The sequence below is a fragment of the Gasterosteus aculeatus genome, chromosome 12, assembly GCF_964276395.1.
Source record: "Gasterosteus aculeatus chromosome 12, fGasAcu3.hap1.1, whole genome shotgun sequence".
In the NCBI taxonomy this organism is placed as follows: domain Eukaryota; kingdom Metazoa; phylum Chordata; class Actinopteri; order Perciformes; family Gasterosteidae; genus Gasterosteus; species Gasterosteus aculeatus.
In genome coordinates this window covers 24,101,262-24,118,698 of record NC_135700.1, presented here as the reverse complement: position 1 = coordinate 24,118,698, position 17,437 = coordinate 24,101,262, and the positions used below count along the sequence as shown (strand labels likewise).

Here is a 17,437-nt window from a genome sequence, read left to right as displayed (position 1 = left end):
CCGTTTCACCCAGTTTGCACCCAGTCAGCCCGTCTTGCGCACACACGATCCAGCAGATAGGCCGATAGATTTCCAATCCCACCAGGCTCCGGTTATTGATCATTAACCATGTGGCCGACTGTGTTCCGGAAGCTTCTGTCTTCACTGAACCAGCAGAGGGACGTTAGAAACGCATTGGTGCATTTAAAGGGTCAGTCTGGGTTCTCATCAGGTGACAGCTACAGTCCCTCGGATTGCCTATACGGTGAAAAAAAACCCAACAGCAATTATCTTGGTGGAGAGAGAGAGAGAGAGAGAGAGAGAGAGAGAGGGGGAGAGAGAGAGAGGCCCGGGATCAATGGGCTCACAAAACCTCTTATCAGGAAAGCAGATTGCTGACTGACCGGCTTGCAGTCTGAGGGAGGAAGTGGAATGAGGCTGGTTAATTAGGAGAAGCAGGCTGTATCCCCGACGGGAGAGAGCAGCGAGCCGCTCCGTCTCTATCTCTTTAAGAGCCCTGTGTGTGTGTGTGTGTGTGTGTGTGTGGGGGAGGGGTATTGGCTGGGGTGGAACAGTCCTGTAATGAGCAGATTTTAGAGAGAGAGAGAGAGGCCGAAAAACAAGAGAGGACAGATGACTTGGTGGAATTGGGATACAACAACAATCCAGTTTTTTTTTTTTTTAGGGGCGAGTGCTGAACCAGAGAGGACAAAGGGAGAGCGAGAGGAATAATTCCTCACTCTCACATCCTCGTCTCCGGCGGGGAGGCTGATCGTCAGATCTCGGCGGCGCGGCAGCGGAGGACGAGGAGAGATTCGCCCTCCGTGATGTCTGCTGGAGGCTGAGGCTGAGGCTGCCGCCACGGACGAGTCTCCTTCTTCACAGGCCAACTTCTCTGGATGTCTATTTCATTTTTTATTTAATGGCGTACCAGTGCAGCATCCTCCTCCTCCTCCTCCCGTCTCTCTGTCTGTGTGCCGGTGCGGCAGCGGATGTGTGGATGCTGTGATGTCTGACTGAGCTGAGCTCGGTCGCTGTAGCCGACACCACCACCAGCTCCACCTCCACCTCCACCGCCGCCGCCGCTCTGTGGGCCTCTGCGAGTGCTAGAAAAGCCTAGGCCTCGCTCGTCTGGAGCGCCCCGCTGCACCGGCCGAGGCTGGCGGGCTGCGCGGAGCAGGAAGGTGGAGGAGGAAGTGGAGGAGGAGGAGGAGGATGAGGAGCACTCGGAGCCTGCATGCCCATGGGAAGCAGCATGCACAGCAGCTGCGTTCCTCGCTCCAGACCCGTCGCTGAGGCTTAGGCTGCTCCTCCATCGCGAGGCGGCGCTCATCGGGCCGCGTCCTGCTGCATCTTAAACGAGTTGCTGGTGTTCTACATCCTAAACTAAGGGGATAGGAGGAGTCGAGGCCCTGCACCTCCATGCTGCCGGCTTCACACGGGGCCTCCTCCCTATTTTGCTCCTCCTGAGTGACCCGGACACTTGTTTTTTCCTTTTCTTGACGTTCTAAGGATTTGCCGGAACCTGTTTCATGCATGTCCACTGGAGGCAGGTTTGACTTTGATGACGGGGGGTCGTACTGCGGGGGGTGGGAGCAGGGTAAAGCCCATGGGCGAGGGGTCTGCACGGGGCCCCAGGGTCAGGGCGAGTACGCCGGCGCCTGGAGCCACGGCTTCGAGGTCCTGGGCGTGTACACGTGGCCCAGCGGGAACAGCTACCAGGGCACCTGGGCGCAGGGCAAGCGGCATGGCGTCGGGGTGGAGAACAAGGGCCGATGGGAGTACAGGGGGGAGTGGACGCAGGGGTTCAAAGGTCGCTACGGGCAGCTGGAGAGCACGGCGAGCGGGGCCCGGTACGAGGGCACGTGGAGCAACGGGCTGCAGGACGGATACGGCACGGAAACCTACTCGGATGGAGGTAAGGAAGCTCCACCCGCCCAGTGTCTCCACTCCCTGACTGAATTAATAAAACATCTCTCGCTCCTTCCACAAAGTGGAGCGACTTGCTAACTTAGCCTGCTGCTAACATCCGCTGAAATGTAGGCTACACAGATCACATGTAGGTCACGTCTACACGGCGGATTACCGAGCGTAGAGCACTGAGAGTAATATCGGGCAGAAGAGGGACCGGGTGGATCCGCTGTGGAAGGAAGCTTCCGACGGGAGCCGGACGGCCTCTCTTCATCTCCAGCATGAACTCAATATTCAGTATAACTCAAAGTACACACAAAGTACAACATAAAGTACACACAAAAACATCAAGTGAACCCGCAGTGATTTAAACCAGAAGCACCTGTGAGGTCGACTCGACCGGAATCACTAAGAAGAGACGGATGATGACTAAAGACACACGAACTGACGACAAAGAGACAGACAGTGACTACGATGTGACACAAAACAATGACAAAGAAAAACAGAACACACAATGACTGAAAGGAGACGCAAAAGAACTACACAGCGTCCTCCTACCCGCCGCTTCAATGTGAGACAGTAGAATGTAAAACAAAGATGGTGAAGAGAAGAAAACATTTCATTATTTTATTTTTTTAAAGACTGCGTCACGCGATCGCTCTGCTCCCTCTCCGCTCACGTGGAAGAGGAGCAGATGAATGTGGCACGCACGGGCTAACACATTTTACACAACCCAATAAATGTGCTGTTTCACACACACACACACACACACAGGTCTGTCAACACAGACACTGCTTATTAAAAATGACAATAACAACATATTTTGGACAGGTCCAATGAGTCACATGTTTGGTTTCAGCACCTTGGACAGCTCCCCGTCGACAACAGCTGTTTCCAGGGGTTTAGAGTCACAAACACCCACAGGCAATGTGATAAATACACCCGAGTGAAACGTACAGAGAATTACCGTGTTACCTTGTACACTGCATGTATTTATAAACAGCTTGGGCCCCAATTCCAGACTACACAGCACAGAACGTCTACACAAGTACAAGATCTGAGTGCTTTTACACCTTTACAACAACACAACACAACCAATGTAAAGTCCAAAATACATAACTCAATTTTCAGTTGTTTAACCACCATCTAAAGTATATTTCCTTTAGTGTTGCATTGTGGGAGATCAGTTCGCACTCTGACTTGACTGAATCTACACAAAGTGTGCGCATAGAATCAATGTGAACTATCAAGTCAGGTCCCAGTCACGCTATGTGACCCAGATCCAGTAGACATACCAGTTCATTGTAGTTCTGCATCCAGCGTTAAGTGTGGCAGGATTAGACCCCTGGTGAGTGTGTGTGTGTGTGTGTGTGTGTCTGCGCGTGTGATGAGGGGAGGGGGGGGTAAACCATATAAACTGGCACATTAACTAGAACAAGAAAAAATGCATTTTGATCGTTATGCAGCAGCTGACACCCGACAAACTATGCAGCCTTCTTTTTTAGCGTGCATGTTGGTGGACGTTTTTCTCCCACAATGCACTGCACTATGCACTATTACTTTTGTACACAACGAGTGAGTCATGTTTTAGGTTGGTATACATGGTCAAATGTGAACCTCCATATCAGAGCTTTCAGCACCACGGACAGCTCACGTGGTTCATGGTGAAGTATTGTTGAGATGTTTAATCACTCCAAATGTTAACCTCATGGTGGTGCTATGATGGGAATGTAGGATTCATCCTCTGGGAACCATAAACGTCTGAGCAACGTTTAGGAACAGGGGCCCGAGTCTGACCCCCGATGCCTCCATCTGTCCCCACAGGAACCTACCAGGGCCAGTGGTTGGCCGGGATGCGTCACGGCTACGGCGTGCGGCAGAGCGTGCCGTACGGCATGGCGGCCGTCATCCTCTTCCCCCTGCGAACGTCCATAAACTCCCTCCGCTCCGAGCACAGCCACGGCCCCCCCGCTGTGCTGGAAGACGCCGCCGCCACCACGCCGCCGGACGGGGGGGCGGCCGGCCTGGCCGGGAGCCCCGTGGGCCGGGGGGGCTTCGCCCTGACGGCGCCCAGCGAAGCCGAGCGCCAGAGGAAGCGGAAGGGCCGCTTCCGGCAGTCCATCCTGAGCGGCCTGAAGCTGCGGCGCTCCGAGTCCAAAAGCTCGCTGGCCAGCCAGCTCAGCAAGCAGAGCTCCTTCTGCAGCGAGGCGGGCATGAGCACCGTCAGCTCCGCCGCCTCCGACATCCACTCCAACGGCAGCGAGAGCGAACCGGGCGCCCCCGTGGACGCCACCGTCACCGAGGTGTACGCCGGCGAGTGGCGGGGCGACCAGCGGGCCGGCTGGGGCGTCAGCCGGCGCTCCGACGGGCTGCACTACGAGGGGGAGTGGGTGGGGAACAAGAGGCACGGCTACGGCTGCACCACCTTCCCCGACGGCACCAAGGAGGAAGGGAAGTACAAGCAGAACGCGCTGGTCAGCGGGAAGCGCAAGAACCTGATCCCCCTGAGGGCCAGCAAGATCAGAGAGAAGGTGGACCGGGCCGTGGAGGCCGCGGAGAAGGCCGCCGACATCTCCAAGCAGAAAGCGGAGATCGCCATGTCGAGGTAACTTCTACCCAGAGAGCCAAATATCTTTCCATCAATCAACTAAAGCAAAGGCACTAATGTTACTCTGTTAAAATGTAGTGTCACTATTATATGTGATGTTCCTGCTGCCGGTTTTATGGGTTTCACAAGCGGTTTAATCGACATTAACTCATCATATTCTATGAGATCATCACATGTTTGTAGCGTTGCTGTTCAGTGGGAACCATGAATCTCCAAAAAGAAACAGCCTGTTTTCAGCTTGTGTGATGATGATGATGATGATGATGATGAGGATGATGAATTTTCCAGCTGATCCAAGAGATGATTTAGCTGAAGAAGTAGGACTCAATAAATAAAAGGAAACACTTGACATCCAAAGTCCACACTGCTGGAGACACGTGTTTTTTCCACTGGAAAGCATTTGTTGGAGTATTTACCTCGGATATGTGGAAGTCTAAAATGTAAGATTACATAAAATACTCGGTAAAGTGTTTCCCCCTGTGCCGCTCAGGATGAGCCACGCTCGTGGGAAGGCGGAGGCCGCAGAAGGAGTGGCGCTGAAGGCGACGGAGGAGTGCCGACTGGCCCGCATCGCCGCCAAAGAGCTCTCTCCCTCCTTCCACATCTACGGGAACGGTGAGCGCACGCCGCGCCGCTCTTATTGTGAAATCTGGTTCTTTTAAGTAGTTACATTCGACACGCGAGCACACTGGTGCGCGCATGACCTTTGACCTCTGCGTTTAACCGTCAGGAGCGGGCAGCCGACCGTCGAGACGCAAACTGGGGTTCAGTGTCGCTGAAGGACAAACGCCTCGCCGGCCCAATTAACTGTATCAATTATTGTCATTGGCTCTGTAGGTGTCGGATTACAAAGACGTTAAAATTACCGTGAAAAGGCTGCATACTAAAATATGGATTTGCTTATATTATGTTATCTGATTTATTAATAAAAAATGAATAATCTGGAACTTTCCCCCAAAGTTATCGCTTTACAACAGTACAATATGCTGCAATAGTACTTTTTCTATTTTGTCGTTTTTTGTTTTAATATCGAATCCCTTATTTATTCTTCCACCACTGTCCGTGACTGACCACCAACGGATTTCTATAAATCAAATTGCTAAAATATAGATGTGCTGTAGTTTAATACTGGTGGTGCAACGATTATTCAACAATCAAAAGAAAGTACAAACGTTTATTCTGTTTGTGTAGAAATGTGATGTGACAGCATTACTTCTTCTGGTCTCCTTTACTTTTGTTTTATTGCCCATTTCTTCCCACTTTTAAGTGGCTCCTTTTTCCCCAAGAGATCCGCGTAGTCGTGACTAAATAAAGAAAAAAGAAAATATGGAACTGATGGAATAACACATTATCTTCATTTAAAATCTAAATAAGAGGATGCATAAGTGCCAGGATTCATTTCAAAATAACATGTCAAATATGTGGACTTTACTGATGAACTACCGGAGGATTTAAAGCCTGAGACGATTCAAACTGGATTCAATGAATCGTCTCCATGTGAACAGTGACAGCAGCAGAGCCCGTTTGTGCAGCTTCTCTCTGCAGCTCTGCATGCTGATAACGCGCCGCTCACCTCAACGCGTTCCTCTCTTTTCGGTTCACAGGGCTCGAGCACCAGGACGCCAAGGACAAAGACCACGAGGCCACCTCCACGGGAACCGACAGTCCGGAGCTGTGCACGCCGGACACCACGCCGCCCGTGGTAACACCGGATCTCAGCCCCGTGCTGAGCGTGCCCACCTCGCCCCCCCGCAGCCCGTCCAGGCACGCCCACCGCCCCAGAAACGCCTGCTTCATGCGGCAGACCGCCGTGGACGATCAGGGCGGCGCCGAGATCCAGGTGCTGGTGGAGGGGCGGGGCGTGGACGTGCCGAGGGGCGGGGCTAACAACTGGACCGGCGACACGTATCCCGAGCGCGGGGGCGGCAGCCGCTCCGCCACACCCTCCCTCCTCGAGGAGCAGGAGGGGCAGATTAACGGCCACGAGCAGGCGCCTTTGTCCAACCACAGGCCCCGGGAGAAATCCTCGTCCAATCACAAGTCCCGGGAGCACGCCTCCTCCTACAGAGCGTGGGAGCACTCCCTCGCCAACCAAAAGCTCCCCAAGCAAGCCTCTTCCAGTCACAAGTCGAGGGAGTACTCGTCCTCCAATCACAAGACATGGGATCATTCTTCCACCAATCACAAGGCCTCTTCCAACTACAAGCCGCAGGTGCACACTTTGTCCAATCACAAGGCCTTGGAACATAATACGTCCAATCACGAGACTTCTGAGCATGCTTCTTCCAACCACAAGCCACAAGATTATATCTCCTCCAATCACAATGCAAAGGACCACGTCGCGTCCAGCTACAACCACCGACAGCACAACCCCTCCAACCCCAAGGCTCACGAGCACGCCCTAATGGACCAGAGGCCGGACGGCGTTCCCGGGGGCTGGACCGCCGAGAGCACCCTCAGGTGGAGCCCCGCCCACTCGCGCCTCACGGAGCAGGATGAGGAGAGGATGAATGACTACACGGTCGACATGAGGCTGCAGTGTCCGGACTCGCAGGCGTCTCGGGGGCTGGGTCCGGAGTGCCCGCCCCCCAAGAACAACCGGGTGCGAGCCCGGGCCCTCCGGCCCGTCAGAGAGGGATCCATGGACTCCGTGCAGATGCTGGACAACCTGAATGTGGGGGCGGAGCTGGAGGAGTGGCCTCTGCACAGGGACCTCACCTTGTCCCCGCCCCTCAAGTCTCAGCCCATCACTCTGGAGCAGGACGGGGAGCTTCTCGCCCTCAAATCAAACTCAGTGAGTCGCCGCGTTTCATCGGCGCCGATTGATTAGTTAATTCATTATTAATTAATCAAAATAGCAAAAAGCATCAAAAAGAATTGTTTTTTGGAAATATGCTTATTTGGATGCTTCCACGACATCGATCATCTTAACATTTCTTCTAAACAAGGGAGATTCCACATGGGGCATTAGCAGGTCAGGCTAGCAGTTTCCCCAAGTCTATGCTAGGCTAAGCTAATTGCCTGCTAGCTCTCAAAAGTGAATGGACAGACACGTCAATCTTCTCATCCAAAGTTCATCAAGGAGGCAGATGATTTTATTTTCTAAATGTAGAACAATTCCTTTATAAGATAATCACATTATAGTAGACTAGTATTGTTAGTATTACAAGAGGCGATACTTCATAACAAATGTGAATATTCATTCCACAAGCTGAAAGCACCAGACAATACATTCAAACTAATTAGGCTCCTTGTGACTCTGGCAGTGTAGAATTGTGTCACAGAGAACACAAAGCAAATAACAAGAGAGACAAAAAAGAAAATGATAAACTAATTCTAAATTCTAAAAAGTCTAATTTCTTCACATTAAAGCATGTAAACACGTCTGAGCAGACAGCTGGAATACAAATATCACCCTGAAGATGATACATGTCCCTTTTAAGCAAATGAGTGAATATAGTGTAACGAATATTGTGTTAGAGGTAAAAGTCAAAAAGTTTTAAAGTGTTGAAGCAGATGTACTTGTTACGAAGAATGGTTCCTTGCACAGAGTAAAATAATTGTAATATAAGACATATTCCTTTTACTAAAGTACTTTATATACAACTGGATGGTTTCTACAGAATCCTATTATAATGACTAATGAGGTGTTTGTACAACCTTAATGTAGTAACTTGAGCTGTAAGGTGAAGTATTACAAGTAAACGTTTAACATATTTCTCAGAGATGTAGAAAAGTTAAATACCTAAAAGATTTGTGCTTAAGTTGGCATTTTCAAAATAACGAGGTTTATTCGTCTGTCGGCTATTTGTCAACAAAACATCTGTCAATTAAGTATTTATTACAAGCAATACTCGATCACTTTTGTGATTTCGATCAATCGGTTTTCCATTTAGAATCCGGCTCTTTTTCTTCGTCACTAACTGAACTGAACTCTTCTCTCTTGTGTTTCAGGGCTCCAGCTCTGTCCTGGTGGTTATGGTCATTCTACTCAACATCGGAGTAGCCATTCTGTTCATTCACTTCTTTATTTAAGCTTATACAGGTATGATCTACTAAGACTTATTGATAACTACAGTATATTATATATTATTACTTACTGAGACGGACATTCTGCCTTTTGGAGCCCATCGGAGAAACTTTCTACTGTTGAAGCCCCCCCCTCACCCCCCCGATGCTATACGCTTTTCCAGCTTTGCGAACATAGAAAAGAAAACATTTAAGTGAAGAAGAGTTTGCAGCGTTGAACCTGGCGGCTCGGCTCAGTTTCCCATCATTCTAGACGAGGAAATAAAGCAACGCCCGTTTCCTGGTGACATGGAACCATGCTGCCCAAGAGCAAGGCACACACGCCTTCCTAAACCCCACAGACAATCCCCCCCCCCGTCTAACCCTACCCTTTAACCCCCCCCCCGTCTAACCCTACCCTTTAACCCCCCCGTCTAACCCTACCCTTTGACCCCCCCCCGTCTAACCCTACCCTTTAACCCCCCCCATCTAACCCTACCCTTTGACCCCCCCCCCTGTCTAACCCTACCCTTTAACCCCCCCCGTCTAACCCTACCCTTTGACCCCCCCCTGTCTAACCCTACCCTTTGACCCCCCCCCCCGTCTAACCCTACCCTTTAACCCCCCCGTCTAATCCTACCCTTTGACCCCCCCCCCGTCTAACCCTACCCTTTAACCCCCCCCCCGTCTAACCCTACCCTTTAACCCCCCCGTCTAACCCTACCCTTTGACCCCCCCCGTCTAACCCTACCCTTTAACCCCCCCAGTCTAACCCTACCCTTTAACCCCCCCAGTCTAACCCTACCCTTTGACCCCCCCGTCTAACCCTACCCTTTGACCTCCCCCGTCTAACCCTACCATTTGACCCCCCCCGTCTTACCCTACCCTTTTACCCCCCCAGTCTAACCCTACCCTTTGACCCCCCCCGTCTAACCCTACCCTTTGACCTCCCCCGTCTAACCCTACCATTTGACCCCCCCCGTCTTACCCTACCCTTTTACCCCCCCGTCTAACCCTACCCTTTAACCCCCCCCGTCTAATCCTACCCTTTGACCCCCCCCGTCTAACCCTACCCTTTGACCCCCACCCTCCGATCCACACGTCTCCAAACCCTAATCGCACTATGCGCTACATACAGAACTATGCTGCAAGAGTAGATCCATTTAAAGGGCTCCGTCATTGTTCTGTTCTTTATTCCACTACGAACCGCACACACAACCGTTGCATGAGGCTGTGTGCGGCTTCTGAGGAGAGCATTTCTATCCCTTTAACATCACTGTCCACTTCCTGTCCACTTCCTGTCCACCTCCCGTCCACTTCCTGTCCACTTCCTGTCCACCTCCCGTCCACTTCCTGTCCACTTCCTGTCGCACTAGGATGGGTGTGTGAGTGTGTGTGAGTGCATGTGTGTCTGCTTGTGTGAGAGTGTGTGAGTGTGAGTGTGAGTGCGTGTGCGTGTGCGTGTGCGTGTGTGTGTGCGTGTGCGTGTGCGTGTGTGTGTGTGTGTGTGTGTGCGTGTCGGCAGACATTTGGAAGAAAAAGAAAAAAAAAGCAACTTCACGTCCAATCAAAATCACAGAATCTGACCAAATCAGATTGAACAGCGACCACCGTGAGTCCAAGAACCTGCAGGAACTTCCCTGAATTTATTGTTAAGTGAAACACGTTCGCACGCAAAACGACTTTTTAAACGAAAAAGAACAAAAAAAAGCATACACATTTAACCGCTGACGTACTGAGGAGGGCTCGGCCTCGCTCCTTTGTACAGCCTGAGACTGTTACGTTATAACCACTAATTCTACTATATACGTGTATGTGTCATTATTATTCAAGTTTGTTACTTTTTTGCAATTTGCTAGACAGAGAGAATGCTGAGTGCCTCGTATTTATTCATTTCACGTCGCAAAATTGTTTTAAAAAACTCCCCCGACCCATAACGACCTCCAGGCTACGAGGAGACGAGTAACCTTCAACATTAAGAAAGGTGACCCCCCCCCCGACACACACAAGCCTCCCTTTCACCCTGAAATGGCATGCACTGTTTTGTCTCTCTCCCACTCCCCCTTTCTGGACCACTCAAAAGGGGGAAACTGGGGTTTCTACGGTGTCATTTCCAGACACGTTTTTTTGGGCCGGATGAGATTTTTTTCAGCATGTTTCTTCAGCCTGCTCAACCTGCTCAACCTGCTCAGCCTGCTCAGCCTGGTGTCGGTCTGTGAGTCTCCTCTCCCTCCCGCCTCGTTTGAATCCAGCAGCATACGGCTACGTGAGACGTGGAGAGCGCGGTGTAAAATAAACGCTAGCTTTTAAAAACTCTCAGTGGATTACCGAAACATCCCCGAGTCCATGAATGATATAAAAAGAAACTCTCTGCTACTGTATGTTTTATACTTCGCACCCAGTGGCATCATCATGTTGTGACATCATTGCATGCCTGAGCATGCTCTTTCTTACTCTTTGGTTTATGAGGTTGTTTCCAAGTTAATGTGGAGAAAATAATGAAATGTTTGAAATGAATGCGTTTGGTGTGGTTTATTGCTGCGGCCTCGTTGCCTCAATCATGAAGGTGACTAAAAAACAACAACAAACATGACGGATGAACATGTGAATAACCAGGAAGGACCGGTGAGCATGTTTAACTGTGCGTGATTTTCTGGATAAACTTAAACTCTATAAACAATAAATCTAATAAATCTATGAATCTAGATTTGACAGAAAATATACTATATCACGATATGTTTATCTCAGTATGTACTCGCTATAGTCACCATCTTTTATCCATAAAACAACAACGTACATTTCTAGAAATATCCACAAGCTTCAGTTATGAATATCACAATTCCTCACGGTCACTGCAGCTGAGAAAATGACCATTTGATCTAAAAGAAACTGACCGTAACCTAATTAATCATTTCATTTTCACTCAGCTAAAGACCAGATTTGCCTCTCAGTGAACTGTGCTAACAGTGTTTACCTGGAGGGGGGGGGGTCACCTGCTGTAACAGGTAAGCTCTGATGACAACAGAGAGAGAAAGAAACAGAGACAGACACACGGAGAGAGAGAATTTGAAATATTAAATACCGATGTATATCACAGTGCCACGAAAGTGCACTTTCTTGTTCTTTTGAGTTTGTATCCTTATGGTTGAAATGCACTTATTGAAGTCGGCTAAATGACATGTTATGTGATGTTATATAATGAGAAACTCACAGGTCTTCAGTTCAGACTCATGTGATTTGCAATAAAAAAAAGTGCAAAGTGCGGGAAAATGTAAACAACAAACTCAAAAGTAATAATGCGGTGGTGGAAAAGGTATTCAGATCCATAACTAAAGTAAAAGTACACTAAATATTCAAAATACTGCATTGCACGTATTACATTATGATCACGAGACAATGTATCCTAGAACCGACGATGTAATAATAGTTTATTAAACTCATTTTCTAAATGATTTCATTATGTTTGTTCTTCGTGTTGTGATGATTTAACGTTCAGTAGCAGGTGGGACTCGCGCGGGGGGGGGGAGAGAGGGAGAAACACTCCCCCCTGCTGTCAGACCCAGGAAACAGATCCCGTAACATCTCCTCGGCTGGTTGGGTGTTTGCGTGAATGATCTTCAAACTGACCCGGAGAGCCGTCCACCTCCACCTCCTCCTCCTCGGGCGCTTTTTTTCTTCTCTCCGGCGGGGCTCCCGGGCGGACCTCCGGCATGGAGCGGCCGTAGCGGCAGCGAGCTCCGCGGCGACAGCTCACTGCGTGGCGGCTTCCGGTGTCCGTCCGTCTGCTGGAGGATGGCGTCCGGCTTCAACCGCATCCCTTCCACTGCCGGTCCTCCGAGCCCTAAATACGCCGAAGGTTGACGACCCGACGCCGAAGGAAGGCGGGGGAAACCGTCGTTAAGGGGCCCCGGTAGGTGATCGCGCTTTTTGTTTCGTGATCGCAGACGCCGCTTTTCTACGGTTGTGCGCGGCTCCGCCGGGGGAGGTGCGTTTCTTCCCCCCGCCGCTCCGGGGAGGCCTAGTCGGATTTTCGGGGTCCGTTTGCAGCGACGGCTCGTATCAAACGGCGAAACCAGTTCCTGTGGTCCTCCGTGGAGCGTCTGTGGCTTCGGCTGATTTTACCTTCGTGCAGTGTGTTTTTTAATACTGCAGAGAGGGCTAAACCCCCCCAAGTAGTAACATGTTTTATAGGGAGAAATAGTGGGATAATCTCGAAGAAGTCCGGTTGTTTAGTAGCATTAGCTGAAGCTAGCGGGTAACGGCTAGCAGCTAAGGTTAGCTGTTAGCTTAAATGCCGAAGCTGAGCAGTTTCATCCTGGAAACAGAAACCGTGCTATTAAATACACATGTCTGAAATATAACACGTATCTAGCTAAATAAGAGTGCTACAAAAAAAACACGTCCCCCGTTTAGCTAACGTTTTAAATACATATTTTAGGATTAACGTTACGTGACCTATTCTCTTTTCAGGATATAGACAGAGCCCGATTCCCTAAAGCTTTATTCTCTTGATATTTAGATTTTTTTTTGCGTGTTTCCGCTTAATGAAAGTCTGTTGGGTCTCTACATGTCACCCTCTTATCTCTTTTCAACGGAGACAAATGTGTGCGGTACTTGGAGACGTGTTTCCTGAATCACCGGGGACGGAGCTGTAGGCCTCCCCGGCTAGCACAAGGGTTTTGTTTTAGTTCCATTTGTCACAACAAGCCAGAACTGTCTTGCACCGATTCCACTGTGTTCTGATTCTGGTTGGATCACCTTCCCCTGCTGGAATGTAACCATGCGCCTCATAAGTTAGTGCTCCTGTCTCTGACGTTTCTATTTATAGTGCATCATGTTGCAAACCGGCCGCTCATTAGCACTGCACCTTCACATTAACACCCAGCATTGTATACTCAGTTTTATTATAGCGTGAATGAATTTAACCTTAATTTGTGGTGTTCTTTTTGTTTTTCCCCATTTTAGATTTTCTCCATTTCTCCATTTGGTGTGAACACCAAAATAACACAACTACACTCAGAGTGCCGGTCACCATTTTTTAAGCTATTCCTCTTTTTTTAATTTTTTTTTTTTTACACAACATCCACCCTTCTCGTTTAGTGCTGAAACCCCCCCAATCCGCTGAGAGCTGAACCGCTACATGCGAAGTGGAACGATGACGGAGGCGTGGCAACAGCAGCATGCGGTGGCTCCACCTTCCGTTGTGCACACGCTCCCCCAGGGGGCCGACAACCCCCTGGGCTGCACCGTGTACGGAGTGGTCCTGCAGCCAGATGCTTCACTGCAGCAGGCGCAGCTCGGCCAGCAGCACGCCGTTCAAGCCCAGCAGCCCTCCTTGCAGGTAGGGGGCGAGAGAGGGCACAAGTGCGGAGCCTGTGGCCACGACATATCTCACCTGGCCAACCCTCACGAGCATCAGTGCATGGTGAACCAAGACCGGTCCTTCCAGTGTACCCAGTGTATGAAGATCTTCAGCCAGGCGACGGACCTGCTGGAGCACCAGTGCGTGCAGGTGGAGCAGAAGCCCTTTGTGTGCGGCGTGTGCAAGATGGGCTTCTCTCTGCTCACCTCGTTGGCCCAGCATCACAACTCGCACGGCAACGGAAACAACCCAATGAAGTGCTCCATCTGCGAGAAAACGTACCGGCCGGGTTCCGGAAACGTCACCCCCACCTCGTCGGCCGCCAACCCCCAGCAGCCCTCCACCGGGGAGACGTCCAGTGACGGCGCGGCCATCAGTGCCTCGTCTCCTCCATCGTTCGAGGCCTCGGCGCCAGACCGGCCCTACAAGTGCTCAGTGTGCCACAAGTCCTTCCGGCATTTGTCAGAGCTGACCCGCCACGAGAGAGTCCACACCGGCGAGAAGCCGTACAAATGTGACACTTGCGACAAAAGCTTCAGCCAGTCTTCGCACCTGGCGCACCACCAGCGCACGCACAGCTCAGAGCGGCCGTACAAGTGCGCCGTGTGCGAGAAGAGCTTCAAGCACCGCTCCCACCTGGTGCGCCACATGTACGCGCATTCCGGCGAGCACCTCTTCAAGTGCAATTTGTGTGAAATGCACTTTAAGGAGTCGTCCGAGCTCCTGCACCATCAGTGCCAGCCGGAGGGGGAAAGGCCTTTTCGCTGCGGCTCCTGCGGGAAGAGCTTCAAGCGGCCGTCCGACCTGCGGCAGCACGAGCGCACCCACTCGGAGGAGCGACCCTTCCAGTGCGAGGAGTGCCAGATGAGCTTCAAGCAGCAGTACGCGCTGGTGCGCCACCGCCGCACCCACAAGAATCCGGCCGACCGCCCGTTCAAGTGCAACCTCTGCGACAAGGGCTTCCTGCAGCCGTCCCACCTGCTGTACCACCAGCAGGTCCACGGCATGGAGAGCCTGTTCAAGTGTGCGTCCTGCCAGAAGTCTTTCAGCCAATCGGGAGAACTGCTCCGGCACAAATGCGGCGGCGAGGTGGAGAAGCCCTACAAGTGCGACGTGTGCGGCAAAGGTTACAAAAAGAATTCGACGTTGCAGCGCCACCAGAACTCTCACTGCACGGAGAAGCCGCTCAAGTGCTCCCTGTGCGACAAGCGCTTCGTGTCGTCCTCCGAGTTCGTGCAGCACCGCTGCGACCCCACGCGCGAGAAGCCGCTCAAGTGCCCCGACTGCGAGAAGCGCTTCAGGTACTCGTCGGAGCTGCAGCGCCACCGCCGCGTTCACACCGGCGAGAAGCCGTTCAAGTGCGGCAACTGCGACAAGAGCTTCAAGCAGCGCGAGCACCTCGCCAAGCACCAGAGCGTGCACTCGCGGGAGACGCAGTTCAAGTGCGTGTGGTGCGGCGAGCGCTTTGTGGACCTCACGGCTCTGCAGGAGCACACGGTCCAGCACACCGCCGAGGGGGAGAGTTTCCCCGAAGCTCAGTGCATCCCATGAACCGAACTGCTGCTCAGTCCTGGGCAGCACACATGACAACACCCCCCCTTGTAAAAAGCAACGTGTGCCAGCCTCCGCTCCCCATTTGTAGTTTATAACACGCGCCCAATAGAGATGTTTTAATTTGTTCTTTTTTTAGTATCAAGACTGAGTCCATCCTTTAGTCGAATAATCGGCAAAACACCACAAACCTACAGAGGCGATTAGAGCTCTCGTCCTTCTTTGGAACACATGGATAAAAAACAGCTTTCACTTGATCAGTTTAGTGCGGATCCGTTCCCGTGGCTGCAGGTCATCGTGTGTTTTGTAGCTGTCCATTCAATCCTCTGAAATCCATGTGCCTTTTTTTTTTCTTTTTTTTTTACCGATCACGTGGTTATTTTGTGTTTTTGTTAATACTTGTGTCCAGTTTAGCTGCCCCCCCCCCCTCGTCTTCCGTATGCAGTGGCTGACTTGTGCAGCAGTATCTTTTCACATTCTAGATCTTAGGTAGTATCATCTGTTTGTGCATGAATATTTATCACACTTTAATATCACTGTTGTATTATAGGTTTGGTTTATTTAGGAGAAACATCCTAAGAAGAAAAAGTGGATTTGTGAAAATGTATAGCCCGTGTCCTATGAAATCTGTGTTGTTGCATCTTTGTATTAAAAACAAATGACATCTAGGTAACTAACCAAACCTATCATGTCATATGAACACTTGACATGTGCAATAGAACATGCACAATGTAATATTTATAACTACTGATTCATGGCTACTCTGTTATATTATAGATTGTGTGTATATGCTCATGTAAACATTGAAAGACGGTATAGTGCTTATGTTACCTGCTTTTGTATTCACTTATGAATGAGCTTGCAGTATTTTGCAAGTACTTTCAGTTTCAATACCAGAAGGATTATTACACGGTTTAACCCTCACCACACTCACCTGCCACAAACTAGCTGCAGTAGTTACCTCGCACTAGAGATCTAACAAAAGTAATATTCTTTTTTTTAATGTATTTTTAAAATATTGGCTTCGTCGCTTCCACACAAGGATCCTTCTGGTTCTGGTTCCGGCCCAGACGAGACGTTCAGCAGATTCATCCGAGGAGCCTCCGGTTCCACGTCGGGGCGTAAAGTAAAACACGTGTGTACTTTAGTTTACTGAGTGGATTTCTACATTCACAATATTTGCAGTATATTTAAAAGAAGGTTTTTTTAACAACGTGGGGGGGGTTGTGCTATGGTTCAAGTCCCAGTGAGTCCGCTTCAGGAAGCTTCTGTTGGAGGCGAACGAGTGTTATGAAGCGTTGGATTTACACGCGTGGGTATCAATATAGACTCCTGTTCATACTGTATACAGACCATAAAATAAACCACCCTTATGGAAATAAAGGTGCTCATGTTTTCATCCCAGCGAGATCGACCACATGTACGTCTGTTGATTCCAAACCAATGCCTCCAAGGATTATTTTCATTATTAAAAATTAATCATTTTCAAGTAACGTGCAACATTATTTTATTGATTGATCGTTTTATCTTTTAAATGACAACTGTAAAAAATACATGCTGTAGTTTACCAGAGTCCAATTTTGTGTCTGTATGTGACCTCTAAAATTCTTCTTTTTAATTTATAAACCGTGATCGAGACACAAGTGATATTATTATAATACTGTTTGTTTTTTGAAAATTGCCATTCTGCCTAATAGATATTCCTACTTTTGACACCGACGCAATTTCAAACTTACAAACTTACCAAAAACGAGGCAGGTTGAACACAAGTATAAATAAATCCTTCTGTCTGAGAAATAAAAAAAAAATATATATATATATATATATATATATATATATATATATATATATATATATATATATATATATATTAAAACATGAATAAACACAAGTGCATTAATGATAAATTATTAAAAATAAATGGCCTTAAAAAAGGTCATGACAAGGATAGCACATTGTAATTATTTATTTGTATAGACGTACACCTCGTAGCAGATTTTTTGGCAAATTTAATCAAC

At 49.5% G+C, this 17,437-nt stretch overlaps 2 protein-coding genes across 2 annotated transcripts; both read left to right on the top strand.

The window, feature by feature from the left end:
- Window positions 1-350: 350 nt before the first annotated feature.
- Window positions 351-11,023, top strand: jph3a (junctophilin 3a). Its single transcript, XM_078086012.1, has 5 exons — window positions 351-1,897; window positions 3,715-4,495; window positions 4,989-5,128; window positions 6,103-7,292; window positions 8,453-11,023. The coding sequence occupies exons 1-5, from the start codon at window positions 1,516-1,518 to the stop codon at window positions 8,531-8,533; spliced, it is 2,574 nt and encodes an 857-aa protein (XP_077942138.1). The 5' UTR covers window positions 351-1,515; the 3' UTR covers window positions 8,534-11,023.
- Window positions 11,024-11,104: 81 nt separating this feature from the next.
- Window positions 11,105-16,802, top strand: znf319a (zinc finger protein 319a). Its single transcript, XM_040170097.2, has 2 exons — window positions 11,105-12,416; window positions 13,472-16,802. The coding sequence occupies exon 2, from the start codon at window positions 13,647-13,649 to the stop codon at window positions 15,417-15,419; it is 1,773 nt and encodes a 590-aa protein (XP_040026031.1). The 5' UTR covers window positions 11,105-12,416; window positions 13,472-13,646; the 3' UTR covers window positions 15,420-16,802.
- Window positions 16,803-17,437: the final 635 nt, after the last annotated feature.